The following is a 21,550-nucleotide window of genomic DNA, read 5'->3' on the forward strand; positions in this document are numbered from 1 at the left end:
ATGTACTGAGGAGCCAATAGGCTAAGTAGCACTTTTACCTATTAATCAGTTTCAAATTTTTGAAAAGCAAAATCATCTAATAACTTTTTCGTTGACACAGATCAGGATTTAGCATCAGTAACTGTGAACATAATGCCTAGTATATGAACACTACCGATTCCATATTCTGTAAAGAGTGCTTATCCCTTCCTATATAGACTTTAAATATTTATAGGCCTTTTAGCAGAAACCCCCATTTTTAAGAGTTAGCTACATTTCTGTCTTCCAGTGCCTGATTCCACTTCCTGAGTGATGGCTTGGGCTGGGGTCTTTCTGCAGAAAATCCATTGGAAACCTTAAATCAGGTAGCATCCATGCAGGGGAACTTGCTGGATCAGTCATAAGAAAAAAAAAATTCTCCTCTGATTCTTCTATGGCTTTGGCTCAGGGAGGCCTGATGAGAGGACCCAACATCCTTTGGCTGAGTAGGGCAAGGAGAACACAGGTGTGTTTTTGACGACTGAATGGGAGACCTCTTACAGCTGAATCTAACAAAGGAAAAGAGGAACAAACAGCACAGCCATCATCAGACAAGCTCACGTACTGCTCCTCACTTTGAGTTACATGGGCTATGTGGAAAAAACTTTTGACTCACTGAGCAGCACCCTGCTGGGATTTCTGGAAGAAGCTGGCTCCTCCCCTGCCCCTAGCTCACAGCAGCAGTATGTGCTTTCTCTACTCTCTGTGCTTCCCCAGCAGCAGCATGCCTTTCTCACATGCTCCAGTCATAGTGTGGGCTAAGGAAAGATAAAAGGAGTAGAAACTGACACTGAGGTTATACATTATAAGGTTTCATATTCTGTGTCACTTTGCTCATGTGCTCATCACAGAAACAGAGGATGAAGCAAAGGTGGGTTTAAACTAGTGATGCTCAATTAGATCTACCTGTGGGCCAATTTGAGAGTTTTATAACAAGAGGCAGGTCATTTGAGCAGAAGGCTGTCAAAAAAACCCAACCAAACAAAAAAACTTCAGCTGCCAAAAAATAAATCTTTGATTACAACATAAGTATTAGTGTTTCTATCTTTTAACAAAGTTTAATGAATCAATAATATTACCTGTGTTTGTGGTAATCTCTAATGGGAGAGGTGACATCAATGATCTCTGGCAAGCTCTGTGAAGAGTGGTTTGTAGGTGGTCAGGGCAAGGCGGGGAAAATGCTCATATGTCAGACGATTACAGCGTTGGTTTTTTAGAATGTTCATGGTAGAAAACCCAGATTCACAGATGTACGTTCATCCGAACATCGTTAAAAGATAGATAGCTTGATTCTGGCTATTCTGAAACTGGTCAGCATATTTAGTCCAAAAATCACAAAGTCCCACTTCTCTGAATTTTGCCTTCAAGTTGTCTGAGCTCTGGAGCTTGAAAGGCACCTTCAGCAATTGAATCAAGAACGTTCTTTGCTTCAGAAGGGCATGGTCCATCGGCAGAGGCAACAAATGGATCATGAACAAATAAAAGCAAATTCTTTAGAATTTTAAAATTCTCAAATTGTATTTTAAAATTTTTGATCAGATTTTTTAGTAATTCATGCAACATCTTTCCTGTTAAGTCTGTCCAAAAGATTTCAAAATTCCTCTGAAAGGCACACACTTTTTCAAACAGATTCCCGACACTGCTTGCATGGCCTTGGAGCTGCAAGTTGAGGAAATTCAAGTGACTAGTAATATTGCATGGATAAGCTACCTGTGCCATAGAGGGGACATCATTCATAAATTCCATGAACTCACAAGCACTGTTGGTTTTGTAGTTTGAAAGAAAGTCTATTATTTCTTTTTGAAGCGCACAAAACTTCTTTTAACACCTGCCCCCGACTTAACCGGCGAATGTCATCATGCTGCAGCTGGCCACTGTATTCGGCTAGAATGTCTTGTAAAAGAGCTTTAAAAAGACAATGTTGCAAGCTAGAAGTTGAGCGTGTGTAGTTCACTAATCTCATCACCGTACCCATTGGTTTTTTTTTTTCAAGTCCCTAGACAACTTACCACACAAGACAATCTCGTGAATGATGCAGTGAAGTGTATCACTGTCAAATAAGAAGCAGAGCCCTTCTCTTTCCCTGTCATGGAGGGATCTCCATCTGTAACAAGCAAGTTTACGTTCTACAGATTTAAACCATTTTTTTCAAAAAAAGCCTTTTATCTTTTCAAAAATGATCTCTTCTGTGGTGTACGTGTCTAATGGTATTAAGCACAAAAATTCTTCTTTGAAAATTTCACTTTTATAAAACCTAACAAACAGATAGCTGGGCAGCATCACTTAAATTGCTTTTGAAGTGTGATATGAAGACGTCAGATTTTCAATTTTGTCACATCTTGCAACACTGCCAGGGAGATAGGCTGAATTGAATTTACTGTGCTTTCATTCAAAGTGGCACTTCATATTCACGACCTTACAGATGAATACAGTGGTGGGGCACATTAGACACAAAGGTTTTGTGTTTAAATGAGGTGGCATAATAAAAAGAAAAACTGCTGTCCAGTTTGGGTTAAAAGCTCACTTCTTGCTGTTGACCTGGTGCCATTTACTCCCATTCACATGCATTTTTGGCTCCATTTCCATCACTGATGGAAGAATGGGCATTGTCCTAGCTCAACTGCAGCTGATGCGACTGCAAGAACTTAAGATCCAGTAAGAAGTGCTTAATTTGTGCTGGGGCTTGCTGTTGCTGAATCCCAGCACCTTTAGGCTTGGAAGTTCATATTCTCAGCACCTCTGGGCTCCTGGCCAGCAGCTGCTGCTCTCCAGCCACCTAGCTCTGAAGACAGTAAAGGTGGCAGTACCATACCATGTCACCTTTACTTCTGCCCTGCTGCTGATGACAGCGCTACCTTCAGGGCTTGGCACCCGGCCAGCAGTCGCTGCTCTCCAGCCTCCCTGTCAGTGCTTAATTTGTGCCAGGATTGCCCCCACAACTCTTTCATTACAAATTAAGCACTGCCAGTAAGTTATTTACTAAGAAAATCATAGGCAAATGATAGGTAGTGCATCACTGTTCATGAACTTAATTATAAACATTTTTAAGCTGAACTTGTGGGCTACACCCGCAGGCCACCTATTGAGTATCACTGCTTTAAATTATCTATGCACTCACCATATTCTGGTATTCTGACCCCTGCCTGACCGCCAGCAAAAGTTGAAGCAGCCTCAGGGCTGCTCTAATTTATGCTAATTTCTGATGGCACCTATAGGTTTCTCCTGGAAATAATTTTCTAAGGTACGTGCCAATTTGATAGTCATTGAAAGCCAAGGTAGAGCCAGGCATAATGCAGGCTGTGCAGCATAGTTCTGCCTGTGTACTGTAGAAAAACTTTCCTGAAGAATCAATCCTGGCTTGATTTCTTTCTGAACAGAGACCATGAATCATGCTGGGTAAGGGCCTACTCCTGCTGCCACTGAAGTCAGTGAGCTTTAACATTGACTTTACTAGGAGCAGAAGCAGGTTTTATATAAAACATGGAACAAGTTAATTAAATTCTAAAACCTAGTCTTTGACAGTAATTCAGGTAAGGCAAATTAAGACTCCAATATTTTTTTTTTATATACAATAAACGTAATTTCAGAGACTTAGCTCACTAAAACACTCAGGGCAATATATGCACTCATAACCGGATTAAAATAAAATCCCATTAGTCCAATACATATTGTTCATCTCATCCAAAAGAGTCACAATTTTGTCATTTAGAACTATATGGAAATCATGTAAAATGCAAATACTGAAGGGGAGAAAGGTTTGGATTTTTAAAAAAATGTAAGGTCAATGAACATATTTGCATGTGATGGAATTTGAAAGATCTTTTCTTAATGAAAGGACACCATGGAAGTACAGGAATAGCTTCATTAATATGCACTGTACTAGACAATCTCTCTCTCTCTCTCTCTCACACACACACACACACACACTCGCTCTCTCTCTCTCTCTCTCAACCCCCCTTCACCTCTCAGAAAGTTTTACAAGGAGATGCTTTAAAGGGGCCTCATCGTACAATTAAAAAAAATATGCTATTGTTCATATACTAGTGTTCTCATAGGATAATTAAACCTAAATTGCAGTTGACATAAATTAAATGAACACACACATTTTATGGTTTCACCCTTGTGTTTTCCATAGTGCAAAATGCAGTCAACCATAGTGGGTCTCCCAGTCAGTGTGAATGAACAGGTTTCCACTTTTCTTGTTAAAAGGAAAAACAAACTAAAAAATATCAAATCAAACTTCTGCACAAGACAGAAATTACCCATCGCCGCTCTTATAAAGCTTCTCGTCATTTTCCTTTTCTGGGTGGCTCTAAAGTTTTTCTTTGTTTCAAAGCATTCACTTTAGCTAGAAACAATAGATTATGGAGAGATCATAGTTAAGAGTTTCATTATAAAGCTGACTTTAACATCCACACACCTTGCTAACTAATTTTGGAAGGTTAATTGACATGGAGGCTATGTCTGCCACTAATTCTGAACTACACTAATGACAGTCAAAGTTTAAAAATCATGTCTTAAATGTTAGCTAAGATTGGGATTTTATAACAAGTCATTCAGCTGGGTGCCTAACATTGAAGGTTTAATACTTACATCCTATCTTACAAGTGCAATACAATTTCAAGTCAGTATTTGCAGGGAAGTACATGTTCCCCAGGCATAGGGTACTCAAGCAATGAGACAAAAGAAGCAAAAAGTTTGCTGCATGCATTGGGGTCTGGCACTGAATCTGGCTGAGGACAAAAGAAAAAAAACAAACATGGGAAACAAACATATTTTCACTGTCAAACACAGATGGAGAAAACTTTATATGCAGGCCCTTTTGACATGGAATAACTTCCATGCTGGTGATCTTGAGTCACTTTGTAAGTGAATTGACTCCTGTGATTGCGGACTTCAAACAAAAGAACACATGCACTGAATAATCCCCATTTTCTTGTTCTCGAGAGAGAGAAATGGAGTCCATAGAAGTTGGCCTACCACCCATTCCTGTCCATAGAATGTTTCTCAAATCCTCAAGAATCACCATCAAAATCAGAATCTCAAAGGATGCAGGCTGTATGGTACTTCTAAGATGAGTGTTGTTCTGTACTGAACTTTCAGGCACTGTGTTGATTACAGTAGGTGAGAGGAAATATAGACTTTATCTGGGACTTTATTTGAGACGGAGGCCTCAGTCTGCTGGGCTGAGATGGAGTGAGAGTCAGTTATACTTCAGTTCATTACTTCTTTGGCCACAAAGTTGATCTCTTCAAATGTTGGATAATGCACATATGTCTTTTATCAGGATCTACAGGCAAATGAACAACACACTCCTGGGATGGATTTGAGTGGGAGACAGCAATTTTGGTAATTTAATACTGGAGGGGGGATGCTGTACATCTACCCCCATTCTCAAATCCCAGGCATTTAGCTGGGTCCAGCACAGGGTTACAGGTCTCCCACCATGTAATTAATAACTCAAGGTAGATCCTATTCTGCCTACCCCTTGGGCACCAGCTACATTTCTGAAACCTATAGTCTCATCCCACAGGGAACAGAGGTTACTAATGCAGGACCTCAGTCCTTGAAGACGTATGGTCTCCCCTTCTCCTCTAAATACAAAGTCCGCCAGTGAAATCCCAGGTCTCCAGCCCTTTTTACCCACACTGAACACCAGCTGTTAAGTTGCAATGAGCTAGACAGTCTTATCTTTCCCAATATTAAATTGTCAAGTCATACTGTGTACAATCCAACTGTGCCTCCATAATGCTACAACAGAGGAAAAAGCCATTGGAAAAATTTCTTCCTGAACCCAAAACAGGCAACCAGTCAGACCCAAGCATCCTGAAAACGTATCTCCTGCTCTGCAACTTGGAAAAGCCCTGGAAGAATTTAAATAGATGTGGGAGGAAGGGACCCTTGAACCAAGCCAATGGGAGAGGGGGGAAAGAAGAGCCCCTACTCCTGCCTTGCCAAGCATGCACTCTTGCACCCCACCCCTTTAGGCACAGTCTCTTATCCATGCCATAATGACCAACAATCCCTCCTGCTTTTGTTGGGGGTAGCATTATGCACTAACAACATTACAGCACTACTGTTTGATGCCCATACTTTGGTTAGATGCCTTTAATAGTGTTAACAAAACATAGTACGTGCACTTTTAAAAAAGATTGTCACCTTTTAAAATGAAGAAAGAAGATGAAATGTGTTCTTGCGGGCTTAGAACTGTACTTTCAAACTAACCTTGTCTTCACGTACGAGTTAAAGCCTTTAAGAGTATAAAAAGAGACTTTTGGACAGTTAATACAAAAAAGGCAGATGTCTGTACTTTGTACATCTTAAGTAATAGTGCACGATGTTTGGACAGAGTAGTAGCATGCACTGTTTGGCCAAGGATCAAGTATCGTTTTGATAAATAACGTTTATTTTAAAATAATGTGTTTTCTTGATTTTTTAGCAACTTATGAATAATTTTGAAAATTCTGTGCTGGTAGTTGTTGAACAGAATTCAGTTCTAACTGGAGGCAATTTTTTCCCATGTTCTTTAGTTTCAGGAGATCAGCAATCGGTTATTGAGTTCTTACGACACAAACATAGATGAGTTTTTTTCTGAAATTGATTCTTCTATAGCTGCAAGTCGAAATGTGCTTCAACAGTTGGAGGAAAAATTTGCCCCGTTAATAAGCGAAACGGAATGGGAGAAAATACAGATGCAGGTTGGTTTAGGACCCAGTTGGATGATGATTTTAATTCATTTTCCAAATATAGTCTTTATCAAAGCAGGAAAGTTTTTTCCAGCACATCCTCCATCCAAAAAATTCCCTGGTATCATCTGTCAATCTACACCAGTAGTTCTCAAACTTTTGTACTCGTGACCCCTTTCACATAGCAAGCCTCTGAGTGCAACTGTCCTTATAAATTAAAAACACTTTTTAATACATTTAACACCATTTGATACGCTGGATGAAAGCGGTGTTTGGGGTGGAGGCAGACAGCTAGCGGCCCCCCATGTAATAACCTCGTGACCCCCTGAGGGGTCCCGACCCCGTTTGAGAGCCCCTTATCTATACGTTAAAATAATGTCTGCAAACTTTTTTTAAAAACAGTATAGTACATTGAAGTTAAACATTTTGCTACAATAACTATTCTTTGGTTTATGATTACAAATAATTCCTCCTGTGTTCAATAAGAAGGAAAGTGACATTAAAGATATTTCTGAATTATTCTGATGTGACAAAATACAGAACAAGTTTCAGTAGATTAAACATTGAAGGACATACCACCAATTGTTACAAAATGCACTTTGAACCTTCTGGTGGTACAGGGTACTGCTGCTATGCATGCTTCCAATGTTTAGTTATCAGTCTACAATAACTAATCTATTTTCTTATTTTCTCCTTAGGCATTTCGGCAAGAGATATTTGACTGCCCTATTTGCATTATGCCACTCTGTCATATCACTCATCCTCCAAGTGTCTTTTCTGAGAACAGCAATAATCAGTATTCACGCCAGACTGTTCTACTCTCTTGTTCACATATGTTTCATCAAACTTGTCTTCAAGCATTTGAAGAGTTTTCCTTGGGAGAAAGACTTGTTTGTCCCTTATGTCGCTCTTGTTATCAAAAGAAAATTCTGGAATGTTGATATAAACATGTAAACAGTCCAAAATGAGCTGCATAATCGAATTTTTAATTGGTTTAATGATAACCTCACAGATTAGATCCTTGTCAGATCCAGTGTGAGAAAAAACACTTCTGTGTGGATGCTGATGCTCATATTATAGAAGTAAAAGTTAAATGGGCATTGTGCTACCATTTCTCTGACTTGTTGCTTTTCCTTGCTCTCCACATTCTTACCTGTCTTCTACTCTCTTTGCTTTCCCTTATGTTCTGTTTTCCCTCCCTGGTCTTCTCCTTCCTTTAACCTCCTCCCTCTCAGAGACATACTACCCTCTCCCTCTCCCTCACGTCCCAGGGTCCCTTTTTCTTTTCCCTCTCCCTGAGAGCTCTTCCCTTGGACTCCTTTCTTCATTCCATGGAGTCCATCTACATACTCTCCAGTGGAGTTACTCATGTTGAACACCAGGAAAAGACAGATTCCCTTGATAGCAGCACCCAGGCAGTTGGAAATGCCACTGATGAGTGTGGAAGGAGATGCATTACTTCTTCAGCTCCTTTTAGTAGCTGAATGCAGCTGGGCTGGCTCCTCTCCTTTAATGGCTGGAAGCCACATTACAAGCTCTACTATAGGCAAATGGAAAGTAGTGCAAAATAGCTCTGCTGCAAATGTGGCTGAGTCGTCCCCATAAAGGAACAAAATTGTTCAGGAACTTGACCAACTAGTATTGTCTAGGTTTGGAAGAGACCAAAATGCATTTAAAACCTTTCAGTTGTGGAGTGTTACTCTTGAACTTTGATCAAGGGATTTTAGGCCTTAACTCAATATCATGCACCCAGGAGAACCTGAAAGCTAAACTTTTGTTAAAATGTTTCAGATGCTTTAGGAAACTGTGACTCACAATGCCGAAAATGCTTGTAGACTGTCCATATTTAAATTAGTATTGTTTTGTGTCAAAGATTACCGAAAACTATTGATAGCCTGTGTGTTTTTCCATTAACTAAAAACTAAAATTAGGATACAGGCATGTTAAAGGTACGGGTTTGCTTTTTGATGGTTTTGCTGTATGTTTGTCCTTTGCTTTATTTGTGCTCCATGTTTTGGTCCAAAGGGCGTAACACCTACTGAACCTATCAGGATCTCTGCTACTCCCCTATGATACTCTGCACTTCAACAAATGGCTTGTGTTAGACGCTCTCAAGCTCTTTGCACACATTAAGCCACCCTTCTACAATGAATGACATGGCCTACATGTATTATAGAGGAGTAAATTGTGAGGCATGGAGAAACAGCTTACAAAGACTCAAAAGTCCATTGTTTATTTTTTAATACAAAGGTTGACAAAAAAGCACATTGTAAATCAATCACAGTTTAACTTTATTGAAAACAGAATTTAAAAAGATCTTGCTAAAAACACACAAATTGTGACATTTCAAATAAAACAAAAAGATACCAAATCTACTCCTTTTCACTACTGCACTGTGAAATTCAAATCATCTAAAAAGGCAGTTGTTTTCATATAGTTTTGTAACATTGCAAGGTTACCACAATTGAAAATTTTATAAAGCACATGTTTTCAGATGACCTAAATTATATTAACCTCAAGGATTGGATGGGGAGGATAAGTCTGCTACAGATTGGTAACAATTACTTTAGTGCTAAACACATTTTTCAGCCATATTTTGCTTTCAAGATACAAGAATGCCCACATAACTAAAAACTTTTTTAACTACGTTTCTGCAAAGACGGACCTAAACTGGTAATATTGGAATGAAAGAGCCTGAACCTGTATGAGGAAAAATGCCCACTAATTAGCTGAACCTGTATTAGACTTTTTTTAATCTGCCATTGCACTACCATCAGTGCGTATATATGGTCTGTAATGCAGAAAAGGTGGTATTTCTATGACCATGTCATCTAACCCTCCTCAGAACGTGTCTCAACAACGTTATAAGAGTGCTGAGCCTTGGGTATATATGTTTGGCTTGGTAATCACAACTGTAAAGAGCTGCTATATATTGATGCACCAACAGATTCATTTTTTATCTCCAGTCAGGTGAGGCATATTCATTAAAAAAGGGCATATTACGTGACCAATCTTTATTTTAACGGAATTCTGTGGTGACACTGAACGACCAGAGAGTATTGGTATTTCCATAATATAAATACTTGTGCTAAGAAACCTCATATGAGACTAGTAGGGGGAGCAGATGGGTATTAAATAAAATGCAAAGCTGATGTCCTGAGCTTTCATTCCTTGAAGCAAACGGAAGTGATGAGTGCCTCGGGTATGCAGGCTAGAGTCTTAATCATGAAGGAAACCTTATAATTACCTTTAAGTTACTTTGTGTACAAATTATATTTAATGAAAGAAATAGAAGAGCAGCATGTTGAGATGATTGGTAGAAATATCTAGAAATACACATAATTATGTATTATTTAAAGACATTTGATATAGATGCACACAGATTTTACAAACTTCTCTGTAGACATCTGAACCGTTTTCAAAAATTGGGTTTCATAACAAAGTTTCAATTTTGATCAAATACAACTTTTAGATTGCTCTGGGTCCAAGTATGTTGGGCTGAGATCATCAGCATTAACTGATATTACATTTGTTAAAGGATTTCTCTTTTATTACGCTGCAGCCATTTTGCCCAACTGGAATCAACCTGTAGTATAGTTGAAACAATCAGAGACATTTTTGGTCTCAAATTTAAAGCTAACAAATATAAATCTGAATTATTAATCAAAGTGGCTAAGTGGCTATTAGGAAAAGTCCATGAATGAACAATGAATTAGGCAAGCAAAGGCTATACAGAATTTAAGATCCTATTTCACCTTTCCTATTTTTAATTAAAAAACAAACAAAAAAACCTCTGCTACTAAAACATGCAGCTGTCCTTACAATTCATAGGTTACTGTAATTGAAACCAAAGCCACTGTTCTCCTGTAAAATGCCTTGCAACCATAAGTAGAGTGTTATTTTGTGACATTTTCTGCAATTCTGTTTAACTTGAACACCTGTTTATTATAAGTTAAGGGCCATGGGTTGACATGTACTATTTAATCATCAAAAATAAAAGCTGAAGACTTATCTGTGAAAGAAAGTACAGCAAGAATCTTTAATAGGATTGGAAAGTATTCTAGAAAACAATGGATTTCACGTTTAGACTTCCTGCTAATTAACATAGGTGTAGTTTGACTTTATATTTGGGGAGCAGCTCCAGTCAGGCCAATGGGGCCTCATGTGTGGGAAATTCCGCACCTGCCTGGAACTTGCAGTTTGGGGGAGGAGAGCAATGCTCCCCACTCCCCCCTCTAAAGTATGCCCTTGCTAATTAGTACCATTATACATCATACATCCCAGTTCTGTTTAGATTCACTTGTTCTCTTATTTCCCAGCTTGTCTAGCCAGGCAAAGGTGAAAATCTTTATGTTTGAAGTACATATTGATGACAGTTTGAAGTCACTGAATGACGGAAAATACTTAAGTACATGAAAAGGAAAAGGGAGTCAAAATGTTAAGTTTTAAGAATGCAGGGCCCAATCCAGAAGAAAGTATCATCTGATTCATAAGTTCCATGTACCTAATGGAAATGTGGGCTTCTGTTATGTGAAAACTCTGTTTTGGAGGTCAACCAGGAAGAGGTAAAAAGACCATTCACATTGTCATAACGGGTAATGGAGAAGGTACCAAAACCCTGTTAAAGTGTTTACACTATTTTATAGCTTGGTGCCCTACAAAAAGGTCAGGCTCAGTACCAGTCCACCTCCCTACGGGACAGTATTGCCACAGGATACTTTCCTACAAGTGTATCAGAGTCCTCAAATTTTAATCATAATGTGGAAGGTGTAAGAGATTGTCTCATGGACAATGTGCCCTCTTCTTTACTACTACACAGACCGCATCCCTCCTATTCATAATACAACATCCCAAAGGCAAATGCTGCAGTTGCTCACGTGGAGGAATATAGTAGGAAAACATTTAATATATTTGTAGTCTTTTAATGAAGTGCAGCAGCTAGAAGTGACTAGCCAGCACCATGAGAAAAGCCAGCCCCTCATGGACCACAGTTCAAAACCTCCAGATATGTTAGTAACTGCAGGGTGTCCAGTCCTCAGCCTCAGTCAAAGTCTGGAGTTGTGTGGCAGGGGAGGACAAACCAAAGACTATGACACAAAGGGAGTTCAACAACTTCCTATATGCTGGAGTTGGAGATTTATTTAAGAAAAAAAAGGGAGGGCAGACGTGGATGTGGTGAGGGTTTCTCATAATTTGCTGAAAGCCAATATATTCCGGGGCTATGGATCTCAGCTGTTTACTCTGTGCATCCTTGCTGAATGTGATGCATTTAAAAGCAGAGCTTGAAGTATCTCAATTAATATTTATCTATGAAGAGAACATCAGCACCTTAAAAAAGCACTTTTTTGCCAGTGACACATTCGATCAGTATATTTGCACACTTATTCGATACCTGTGGAAGTCTGATTTACATGCTACTCTAAGGCTAATGCCACATTTGTTTTAGTATCTGTAAATGCTGGCTTTTTTGACAAGAATATCCCTCAACATTATCAATGACTGTAAGACCTTATTTTGACTTTGTTTTTCCAAACAAGATGAAGTATTTTTCTTTTCTTTTTTTTTATTAACCGTATTGGTCCTAATTATGCACATGAAATCACTTGATATGAATTACACTACTTACTGTATGTTTTAAAAACAGCATACTCTAGTTTCATCTGAAGACACAAGAAAAGATTCAGTGATACTCTTTGTGCTTAATACTTTGCAATAAGATGGCTATTTAGAACACAATAGCAACAAGCCTGAATTGCCGAGAACAGATACATCTTTTGTTTTCTGCAAAACTCTTGACAATTTGGGCTAAAGGGTATCGTGTTATACTTATGAAATTCAAGGAAAAAATAGTACAGACTGAGAGCAAGTGGCCTTAAATCCTTATGTTTCTTTTGGAACAGGAAGGGCTAGTGTTCTTTTTATGACTAAATGGTTTATTCTAGGTCCCCCACAATACCATAGGGAAGACATCAACCTAACGTATGTGAACAATGGCAGAGACTCATCCAGACCATCACATATTTGATATAAAATGTCATCTTGAAAACTTGACCTTCTATCCATTTCTCATGTGTACTATGATGTATGTTCAGTAAGTAAGGACTGCCTTACCCGGGTCTAATTTAGACTGTAGATTCTTCAGGGCAGGGACCTCTTCTCTAGTTTGTACAGCATGGAGCACACAGGAGGCACTCTACGCTGTATATGATTACAATAGGCTTAGGAGCATGGAGAATGGTGGTTGGTGATATTTTTAAAGCTTTAATATGGTACTTCTGAACCAAAACACAAAATAATTTCTTGTTAAATTCTTTAATCTATGACACTAAAACAGTCAACTGTGTAAAAGATATTGGAGAAACAGGGCCAACAACAAACACCATCACAATCTGTAAACAAAGTTTCCTATGAATCCAAAAATTGTTACTTCTAAAGTAACATCACCAGTTTAATTTTTACCTTAAAAGGTATATACTGAAGATGTGCTTACACTTAAAAATCCCACCATATTACAACAATTCTGCCACTGTGCATGGAATATTGTGCTACTAACACAGGAGAAAGCCAAGAGGTGGCTAACTTAAGACACTTAATTCTCATACCATAAAACAGACCAAAAATGTATCTTGTTTATCAGATAGGAGCATCTCTGTGCTTTAGCCTCACAAAAAATGGGGCAGATGTTGATGTCACCAAGAGGTACAGAGCACCTGACTACATGAGACAAAACACGAAGTGCACTGTCAATATCCATTAATGACTTCTCCATTGCTTCTGTGTAAACGAATTTACCCTTCTGTGAATACATGACCACGGTGTTATATTTACGTTTGAAAGTAGCACTGTATCTGTAAAAAGTTTGCATATAGAATGTCAGTTTAAGGACATTTAATGTAGACAGTGTCACAATACAAAAAGTAGACGTTAAGACACTGTCAGCAGATACAGAAAGGTTGGATTTTCTCTGACGATTAATCCACTGTGAGAACCACAGTTAACCTAAACTTTTGCCTTCTTTCCAGTAAACAGTGTCTTTATTTAAGTACTCTTTTTAACTAATACATATCTGTGACTCTAAGATTCAAAGCACAACCCAGTAAAAGGAGTGCAGTCAGAATACTGCAGTGTTTGTTTTGGGAGGGAAAGAAATACTAAGACAAGCGGGAAAACACTGCAAGTCTTTCTTCTTCTTCTTTTTTGCCTACATACTATAACTTATATTCTTACTATTTGTGAACCTATCTAATGGAACTTGCCTCCAGACAACTTACTTGCTAAACACAATCCATTCTGGGGAATCATATATAAGCATGGGGAATTGTTTGACTTTTTTTTTATTTTCTTGGATTGACAGAACACATACCCCCCTCAAAAAAAAAATCAAAAAAAAAAAATCAGTTTCTGCTGTGGACTCCTACTGAGAGAAGGACAAAGATCAAAATTAAGGCAGATATCATCCAGAACTTGAGTAGAAGTTTTTGCTTTTTGATCTTTATGCAGACAATTTCATCAGGGGATCTGATCAAAAAAATCTTACTGAGGCAGCTACCTTAAAGTCACAATGTAACAGGAAACTGGAATATGTTTTATAAAATTAACTAACCCTATCATATGTCACAGTTTACCACACTCCCAGTGGGGATACGGTACAATTATAGTCATATTATCATTTCCAAAGATAAATAGTGGATAATTATATTATCCTTCTTTACACTTCTAATGCAGAAGCCCATACACTCTCAACAGATATAAGGAGTCATTGCCTTTACTAATAAACCATCTAATGTTTATAATGTGAATCCATATTTTTAAGTAATTTAGGAGTAGTTATCTGTTCTTGGTTGGAACTTTGCCTCAAATGGAGAGAAAAATAATTTCTGCTGTCCAAAAACTCAACACTAAATGTAAACAACAGAAAAGATGCCTGTAAGTCTCAATGAAAACTAGCAATTTTACTCTCTCCGAAACCCAGCCTAATAAACAGTAGATATAGCTTGGAAATTACTGCAGTAGTATTTATATTATGCCCAATTTCCATTCAAAAAGGCCAATTCAGGAAACCATTATTTTTGTGGCTGTTGCTTGGGAGTTGCTTCTGAAGCACTCCACTAAACTCCCATCTCACTCAGATTTCATTAAGCATAGGTCCAGAACTCAGACATTATTCAGGAAGAGAATAGATGAGAAATACCTGACATCAGAAGAGACTAACTTGTTTCAGAATCGTACTGGATATTAGTCCATTATCACGGTTTGATTGCGTGTAAGGGCTTAGACCTCAAATGGACATATTTCAGTTTTACATAAATACGAAATAAGAAACATTAAACTTACCAAAAAATGTTTTGGTAACCTTGCCTGATCTGTCTACAGATCACACACATACAGGCAATGGTCCTCATTACTGTCTTTATAGTTCCTCTTTTCAAGTCAAGTGTTAGTGCAGCAGTGTTAGACAACAGGCAAAAGTACACACATTTTAACAGCAACCTGTGATTGTCACATACTACTTGCAGGACTTCTGATTCTATAGCAATGCTAAAGAAAATACTGAATTTCTCCTCATCAATGCCATTCTGGGTTTAAGGGCTCAGAGCAGCTAAATCATGTTACATCGCAGAAAGCTTCATACTCATAAGAAAGACTGAACTGGAGGTTTTGCTGACCCAACTGACTGCATCATTTCTGTAAGCTTAGTATTCAACATATATAGTATACTATAATATACTACACACACACTATATAGTATTATCTATACAGATAGACAGTACTATATAGTATATAGGAGAAACTAAAGACTTGAAGAGATTGGTGAAAAATAATAGCTTGCACTGAGTTATAAACATTCGTGTGTGTGTGTGTCTGTACACACACGAGGGAAACTAAAGACTGAAGAGATTACTGAAAGATAGTGGCTTGCAAGACTGAGAAACAATATACTGCATTATCATCATCAGGACTTAACTCAGAAAACCTTGAAGGAAACTGTGCAACTGGAGACTAGACAAAGTCTGTGCTACTTGTGTTGATATGCGCGCGCACACACACACACACAAAGTTAACAGAATTTTATGTGCATGTATTCTGAAGGGCAACTGACCTCTATGGCACAACACTTTCTGTAAGTGATAGTACTGTATGAATTAGAACAATAAGAGGCCTGCATAGCTTTCTACAAGGCAAACTGGGCTCAGATTTAACAGTGAAGTACGTTAGAATTTATCTTGTGGTTCATTAGTCTTGATGAGACACCTTCTGATTAACAGCGAAGAAAATTACCTTCTGTCATTGAAAAGCCTCCAATACTGGGTCTGCAAGAGTGCTTCATGATGCCAAACATTACATACAGCCTAGTGAATCCTGTATGAAACTAAGAGTGATCTCTCCAAATTACTTCAATTTTTTAATGAATTCTTAGTAGAAAAGAAGTGTGACTTGCTGTTAAAGACACCTAAACATTCCTAATTAGGGTTATATTGGGCTTCAAATGTACCCTTTCTTTCCAAGTCTCAGAGTTGTTCACCAGCATTGTATTTATATCACAGAGGAGGTATTGTGCACTTAACACGGTAGTAGGGCATCATATCTAGAAACATGAGACTCTGTCCAACCAGGAATTCGTTATTTTTCTCAGCTTCCAGTCTTCAAGGCACCTCCTGCATAAACTGACTGCGGAGTACACAAAATGGACCAACACAAATCAGAAATTGTAGAATCAGAAGTAGCTTGGTTTCTCAGAAATACACAGTGTGAAAAGTGAGAGAAGGTTGGACCCAAAATTAACAAATGAAATTAATATAAAGATGACAGGAATGTCACGAGGTTGACGTTTTCAGCGTTATTGATTGAAGATGATTGCTTCTCACAGTGTTTTCTGATGCCCATTTGCAGAAGGCTTTGCTGTCTCAGAGTCTCTTGCATTGTTCGACAGATGAAGTTTATCTAAACCTGCACAGGTATTACACATAAGGTAAAATCAATTTTCTGCTTTTCACATAATTTAGATATTTACAATGGAAAACTGCTAAAAGCACATTGTAGTGAAACCAAATTGTGTTTGGTTTTGTTTTCCACATTTGCTGAAGGCCAAAACAGTAAAATAGAACAGCCCTTTTCTCTCGGAGGCCCCCCTTCGACATGCTGTAAGAACCCCAGGGCCCAGTGGGAAGGAGGAGGGCAGCCTGGAGCACGGTCCTTGTGCATAGGCGTAGTGTGACTTCTACGGCAGGGGAACAGGAGCGAGCAGTCCAGGCAGGGAGCGCCATCTGCACCCCTGACTCACCTCAGCACACCACCTGCCTGGCTGGGTTTGAGGAGGAACATAACCAAAAATTGTAACTCAAGGATGGAGGGCTTAGCTCAAAAAGTTTGAAAACAGCTTAGGGCACAAGGAGGAGGTAGCTGGGGCTGTGTGCAGGCAGGGGGTAGCTCAGGGTGCAGGGAGCGGGGTAGCTGGGGCTGTGTGCAGGCAGGGGGTAGCTCAGGCTGCAGGGAGCGGGGTAGCTGGGGCTGTGTGCGGGCAGGGGGTAGCTCAGGGTGCAGGGAGCGGGGTAGCTGGGGCTGTGTGCGGGCAGGGGGTGGCTCAGGGAGCGGGGTAACTGGGGCTGTGTGCGGGCAAGGGGGTAGCTCAGGGTGCAGGGAGCGGGGTAGCTGGGGCTGTGTGCAGGCCAGGGGTAGCTCAGGGTGCAGGCCAGGGGTAGCTAGGGCGGTGTGCGGGCAGGGAGTAGCTCAGGGTGCAGGCCAGGGGTAGCTAGGGCGGTGTGCGGGCAGGGGGTAGCTCAAGGTGCAGGGAGCGGGTAACTGGGGCTGTGTGCAGGCAGGGAGTAGCTCAGGGTGCGGGGTAGCTGGGGCTGTGTGCAGGCAGGGGATAGCTCAGGGAGCAGGGTAACTGGGGCTGTGTGCGGGCAGGGGGTAGCACAGGGTGCAGGGTAGCTGGGGCTGTGTGCGGGCAGGGGGGTAGCTCAGGGAGCGGGGTAACTGGGGCAGTGCGGGGGCAGGGGGTAGCTCAGGGTGCAGGCCAGCAGTAGCTGGGGCAGTGTGCGGGCAGGGGGTAGCTCAGGGTGCAGGCCAGGGGTAGCTGGGGCTGTGTGCGGGCAGGGGGTAGCTCAGGGTGCAGGGAGCGGGTAGCTGTGGCTGTGTGCGGGCAGGGGTAGCTCAGGGTGCACGGAGCGGGGTAGCTGGGGCTGTGTGCGGGCAGGGGTAGCTCAGGGTGCAGGGAGCGGGGTAGCTGGGGCTGTGTGCGGGCAGGGGTAGCTCAGGGTGCAGGGAGCGGGGTAGCTGGAGCTGTGTGCAGGCAGGGGATAGCTCAGGGTGCGGGGTAGCTGGGGCTGTGTGCGGGCAGGGGATAGCTCAGGGTGCAGGGAGCGGGGTAGCTGGAGCTGTGTGCAGGCAGGGGATAGCTCAGGGTGCGGGGTAGCTGGGGCTGTGTGCGGGCAGGGGATAGCTCAGGGTGCAGGGAGAGGGGGTAACTGGGCCTGTGTGCGGGCAGGGGGTAGCTCAGGGTGCAGGGAGGGGGTATTAGGAGCTGTGTGCAGGGAGGGGTCCCCTGCAGTCCCTGTTTCCAGAGGGATCTGCCAGCCATGGAGTGGGTCTCCCCACCAGGGTGGCTCCTAGTGGATGTCTCTGCGAGAGTAAAGGGGGCTGGGACTCGGGAGCACTTGAACCCGGGGCACCAGGAGGAGAGGAGGGAACGCTGTGGCCGTCTGCTCCATGGCACCAGCCAGAGCCGCAGCTGCCCTGCACTGCCTGGTGTAATGGCAAAAATAGCAGCTGGTACCAGTAGCAGTTACCTACTGAGCCTGCTCAGTTCAAGTGAGTAGGCTCAGTACAACCTAGACAGGAAATTCTGCCAGGGAGCTGTTTGCCACTACATTAGCTCTGGCTTCCTGCCTCCACCCTGGCCAGGGAGAGGTCGGGGAGAGGTGGTGTAGATGTGCCCCCTGGGGACTACCCTGCTCTTGCGCTGCAGTTTGGGGATGGGGTAGGGGCGGCAATGCCCTCCATGTCCACAACTCTGCCCACAGGCTCAGGGTTTCTGCCTCACAGGGAGCACCAGGGCTCAGGGATTCAGCCCCGGGCCTCCCAGTTTCAGCCCAGCGGAGGACGCCGAGAGTCAGGGCTTCAGCCCTGCACCTCCCAGGAGTCCCAGCTTGAGCCCTGCAGGGGGAGCCAGGGACTGGGGTCTGGGTTTCAGCCACGGGGCCCCACTCCCCCCTTGAAAGGGCTCATGGACCTCCAGGGGGCCGCAGACCCCTGGTTGAGAACTGCTGCTCTAGTTTCAAACAGGAATTACTTCAGGGAAGTCCTCAAGCCTGTGTCATACAGAAAGTCAGACTACATGATCACAACACTCCCCTCTGGGTTTATAATCTATGAACATTTTCAAAAACAGAAGCCTACAATTAAGCTCTTAAATCTGTACTTTAAACAATTCAGGATGGGTTTTCAGAAGTATTTAAGTGCACAAGTTCCATGGGTACTTTTAAAAATAATCCCCTTACTGGTCTAAGCATTGACTTTGGAACCTAACGTTAGGGTCTTTTTTTTTTTTTAATTTAATCCTAATGGCACAAAATGGATATCGCATCTTAGAACTTCCCCACTCTTGGATCCTCTTTCCCTACACAAAGTCACTACTATTCCCTTAGCAATCAAAAGCAATGACATAGAAAAGAGGATTACTCAAGGCACTGAACAAAGTGAACTCAAAGATCCTCTTTTCACGAAAATATCCCCATCTAATGAATAGGGAGATCAAACCAAACAGATAAACAAGAAATTAACAGCGGTGTGTCACATCTATCAAGACCAACTAAGACGAAGCTTCCTTGAATACATATTCCTAGCACAAGATCTACTGATGAATCATAGAAAAGTAGGGCTGAAAGGATGTTGAGAAGTCATCGAATCCAGCCTCCTGTGCTGTGGCAGGACCAAGTAAGCCTAGACTATTCCTGACAGGCGTTCGTCCAACCTGTTTTTAAAAACCTCTAATGATGGGGATTCCACAATCTTCCTTGAAAGCCTATTCCAGAGCTTAACTACCTCTATAGTCACAAAGTTTTCCTAAGAGCTAACCTATATTGCCCTTGCTGAAGATTAAACCCATTACTTTTTGTCCTGCGTTTAGTGGACATGGAGAACAATTGCACACCATTGTCTTGATAACAGCCCTTAACATATTTGAAGACTTCTCAGAATCCCCCCTCACGTCATCTTTTCTCAAGGCTTAACACATAGGCGCCAGCTCCATGGGTGCTCTGGGGCTGGAGAAAAATTAGCGGGTCTCATCCTAAATTCATACTAATGAAGTCTGTATAATACATCAGATTGTCTATGTGTGTGTGCACACAAACAAAAACCATGTACAAACCAGCTAGTGAAGAAGTGTTAAGATTTCAAATTTAAGCAATTACACAATCATAAAAAGTGAAAGTTAAGACTGAACCAAAAAATCTTGTTTCCGTCCCTCTGTAATGCGTACACATAACAATACCAGCAAGGTTCACAGTTTCTTTGTAAATTACAAAAAATATGAGCACAAATTAAAATTACTGACCAAGAATCCATGGTTCTTCAAACAGATTGACAGGACAGATCCACATTCTAAGGAGCACTTGTATTTTCTTTGCTATAGTCACAACTCTCTGGGAAGCAGTGACCACTGGAGTCTCAGGCATGCACCTTCACAGAACTGAGTGTTCAGACCCAAGCTTATAAGAAATAGTCGTCTAAATCTCACTTCTGGATCTTTCAACTTAATCAAATTTCATTCAAGAGTCTGAAGAAGTAGGTACAGTTGGTGGGGAGTGTGTATCTAGGCAGTCAACCTACTCAGTGCAAGCTCTCTCCTTTGAATATTTACAGCAGAGAGCCCCACACTTCAGAGATTAAGTAGCAGCAAAATCCGTTAAAAGAGGTGGCTCTCATGAGAGCTAGTTAAATAAAGATAGCAGAACTGTTCTTCTGAACTGATCACGAGTCATGGAAACCAAGTCAAGAGAGTAAACATACTGAAATCTGAATTCTGGGCAGCTGTCCTACATATCTCAGTGAGAGAAACATTTGAAGACATACTGTGGAAATGGTCTTAGATAGAATGTGTTTTAAGACTTTTAGATACTACCAAACTTGCAAATTCTCAGCAAGCATGCATACACAATTTGATCCATTTAGACCAGCCGAGTAGAAACTGTATCTCCATTATCTTCAACAGATTTATGTAAAGGTTTAATTCTCTGTATATAGTAGCTAAAAGCTATTAAGCTATGCAGTCTAACATTTCCTGATAGTAAGCGAAGCTTAGGAAAGAACATTCCTGGGAAGTTAAAAAAACTGTTTTAGGTAGAAATCAGATGTCAGTTTTAGTTAGGAATGTAGGTTGTGGGCACAGCACTATTATAATCTTTTGGGAAGAGCCTAGGGGGAAGGATAGCTCAGTAGTTTGAGCACTGGCCTGCTAAACCCAGGGTTGAGTGCCCAATCCTTGAGGGGGCCACTTAGGGATCTGGGGCAAAATCAGTACTTGGTCCTACTAGTGAAGGCAGGGGGCTGGACTTGATGACCTTTCAGGGTCCCTTCTATGATATATATATAGACTGGATAGCGTAGTGGTTAAGAGCGCCACCCTTTGATACGGGAGACCGCCCTTTGATACGAGAGACCGGGGTTCAAATCCCGGTTGGTACCCAACTTTCCAGTAGGGGTCCTTGGGCAAAAGACCCCCTAACGCTTCACCTGCCTACCTCAAATATGAGAGTGACACGAACTAGGAGAGTCATGCCGGCTCGGACGTCGCCCGGATTAACAAGGTCCGCGCCAGATGTTGAGGAACCAGGACAATCTGA

General features: G+C 41.3%; 2 protein-coding genes across 4 annotated transcripts in view; one reads left to right on the top strand and one right to left on the bottom strand.

The window, feature by feature from the left end:
- The window catches only part of RNF32 (ring finger protein 32), a 55,346-nt gene extending 42,705 nt beyond the window's left edge, over nucleotides 1–12,641 (top strand). The window contains exons 8-9 of the mRNA XM_032783883.2: nucleotides 6,549–6,716; nucleotides 7,403–12,641. Coding sequence (XP_032639774.1) covers nucleotides 6,549–6,716; nucleotides 7,403–7,645 — 411 coding nt within the window. The 3' untranslated portion in view covers nucleotides 7,646–12,641. The remainder of the gene's footprint in view (nucleotides 1–6,548; nucleotides 6,717–7,402) is intronic.
- LMBR1 (limb development membrane protein 1) overlaps nucleotides 8,972–21,550 on the bottom strand; it is a 142,546-nt gene continuing 129,967 nt past the window's right edge. For all 3 annotated transcript variants that reach the window (XM_075062199.1, XM_075062198.1, XM_032783879.2), the window contains one exon: nucleotides 8,972–16,652. In XM_075062199.1, the coding sequence (XP_074918300.1) occupies nucleotides 16,567–16,652 (86 nt within the window). In that variant the 3' untranslated portion in view covers nucleotides 8,972–16,566. The remainder of the gene's footprint in view (nucleotides 16,653–21,550) is intronic.

Source organism: Chelonoidis abingdonii, chromosome 2, assembly GCF_003597395.2.
Source record: "Chelonoidis abingdonii isolate Lonesome George chromosome 2, CheloAbing_2.0, whole genome shotgun sequence".
In the NCBI taxonomy this organism is placed as follows: Eukaryota; Metazoa; Chordata; order Testudines; family Testudinidae; genus Chelonoidis; species Chelonoidis abingdonii.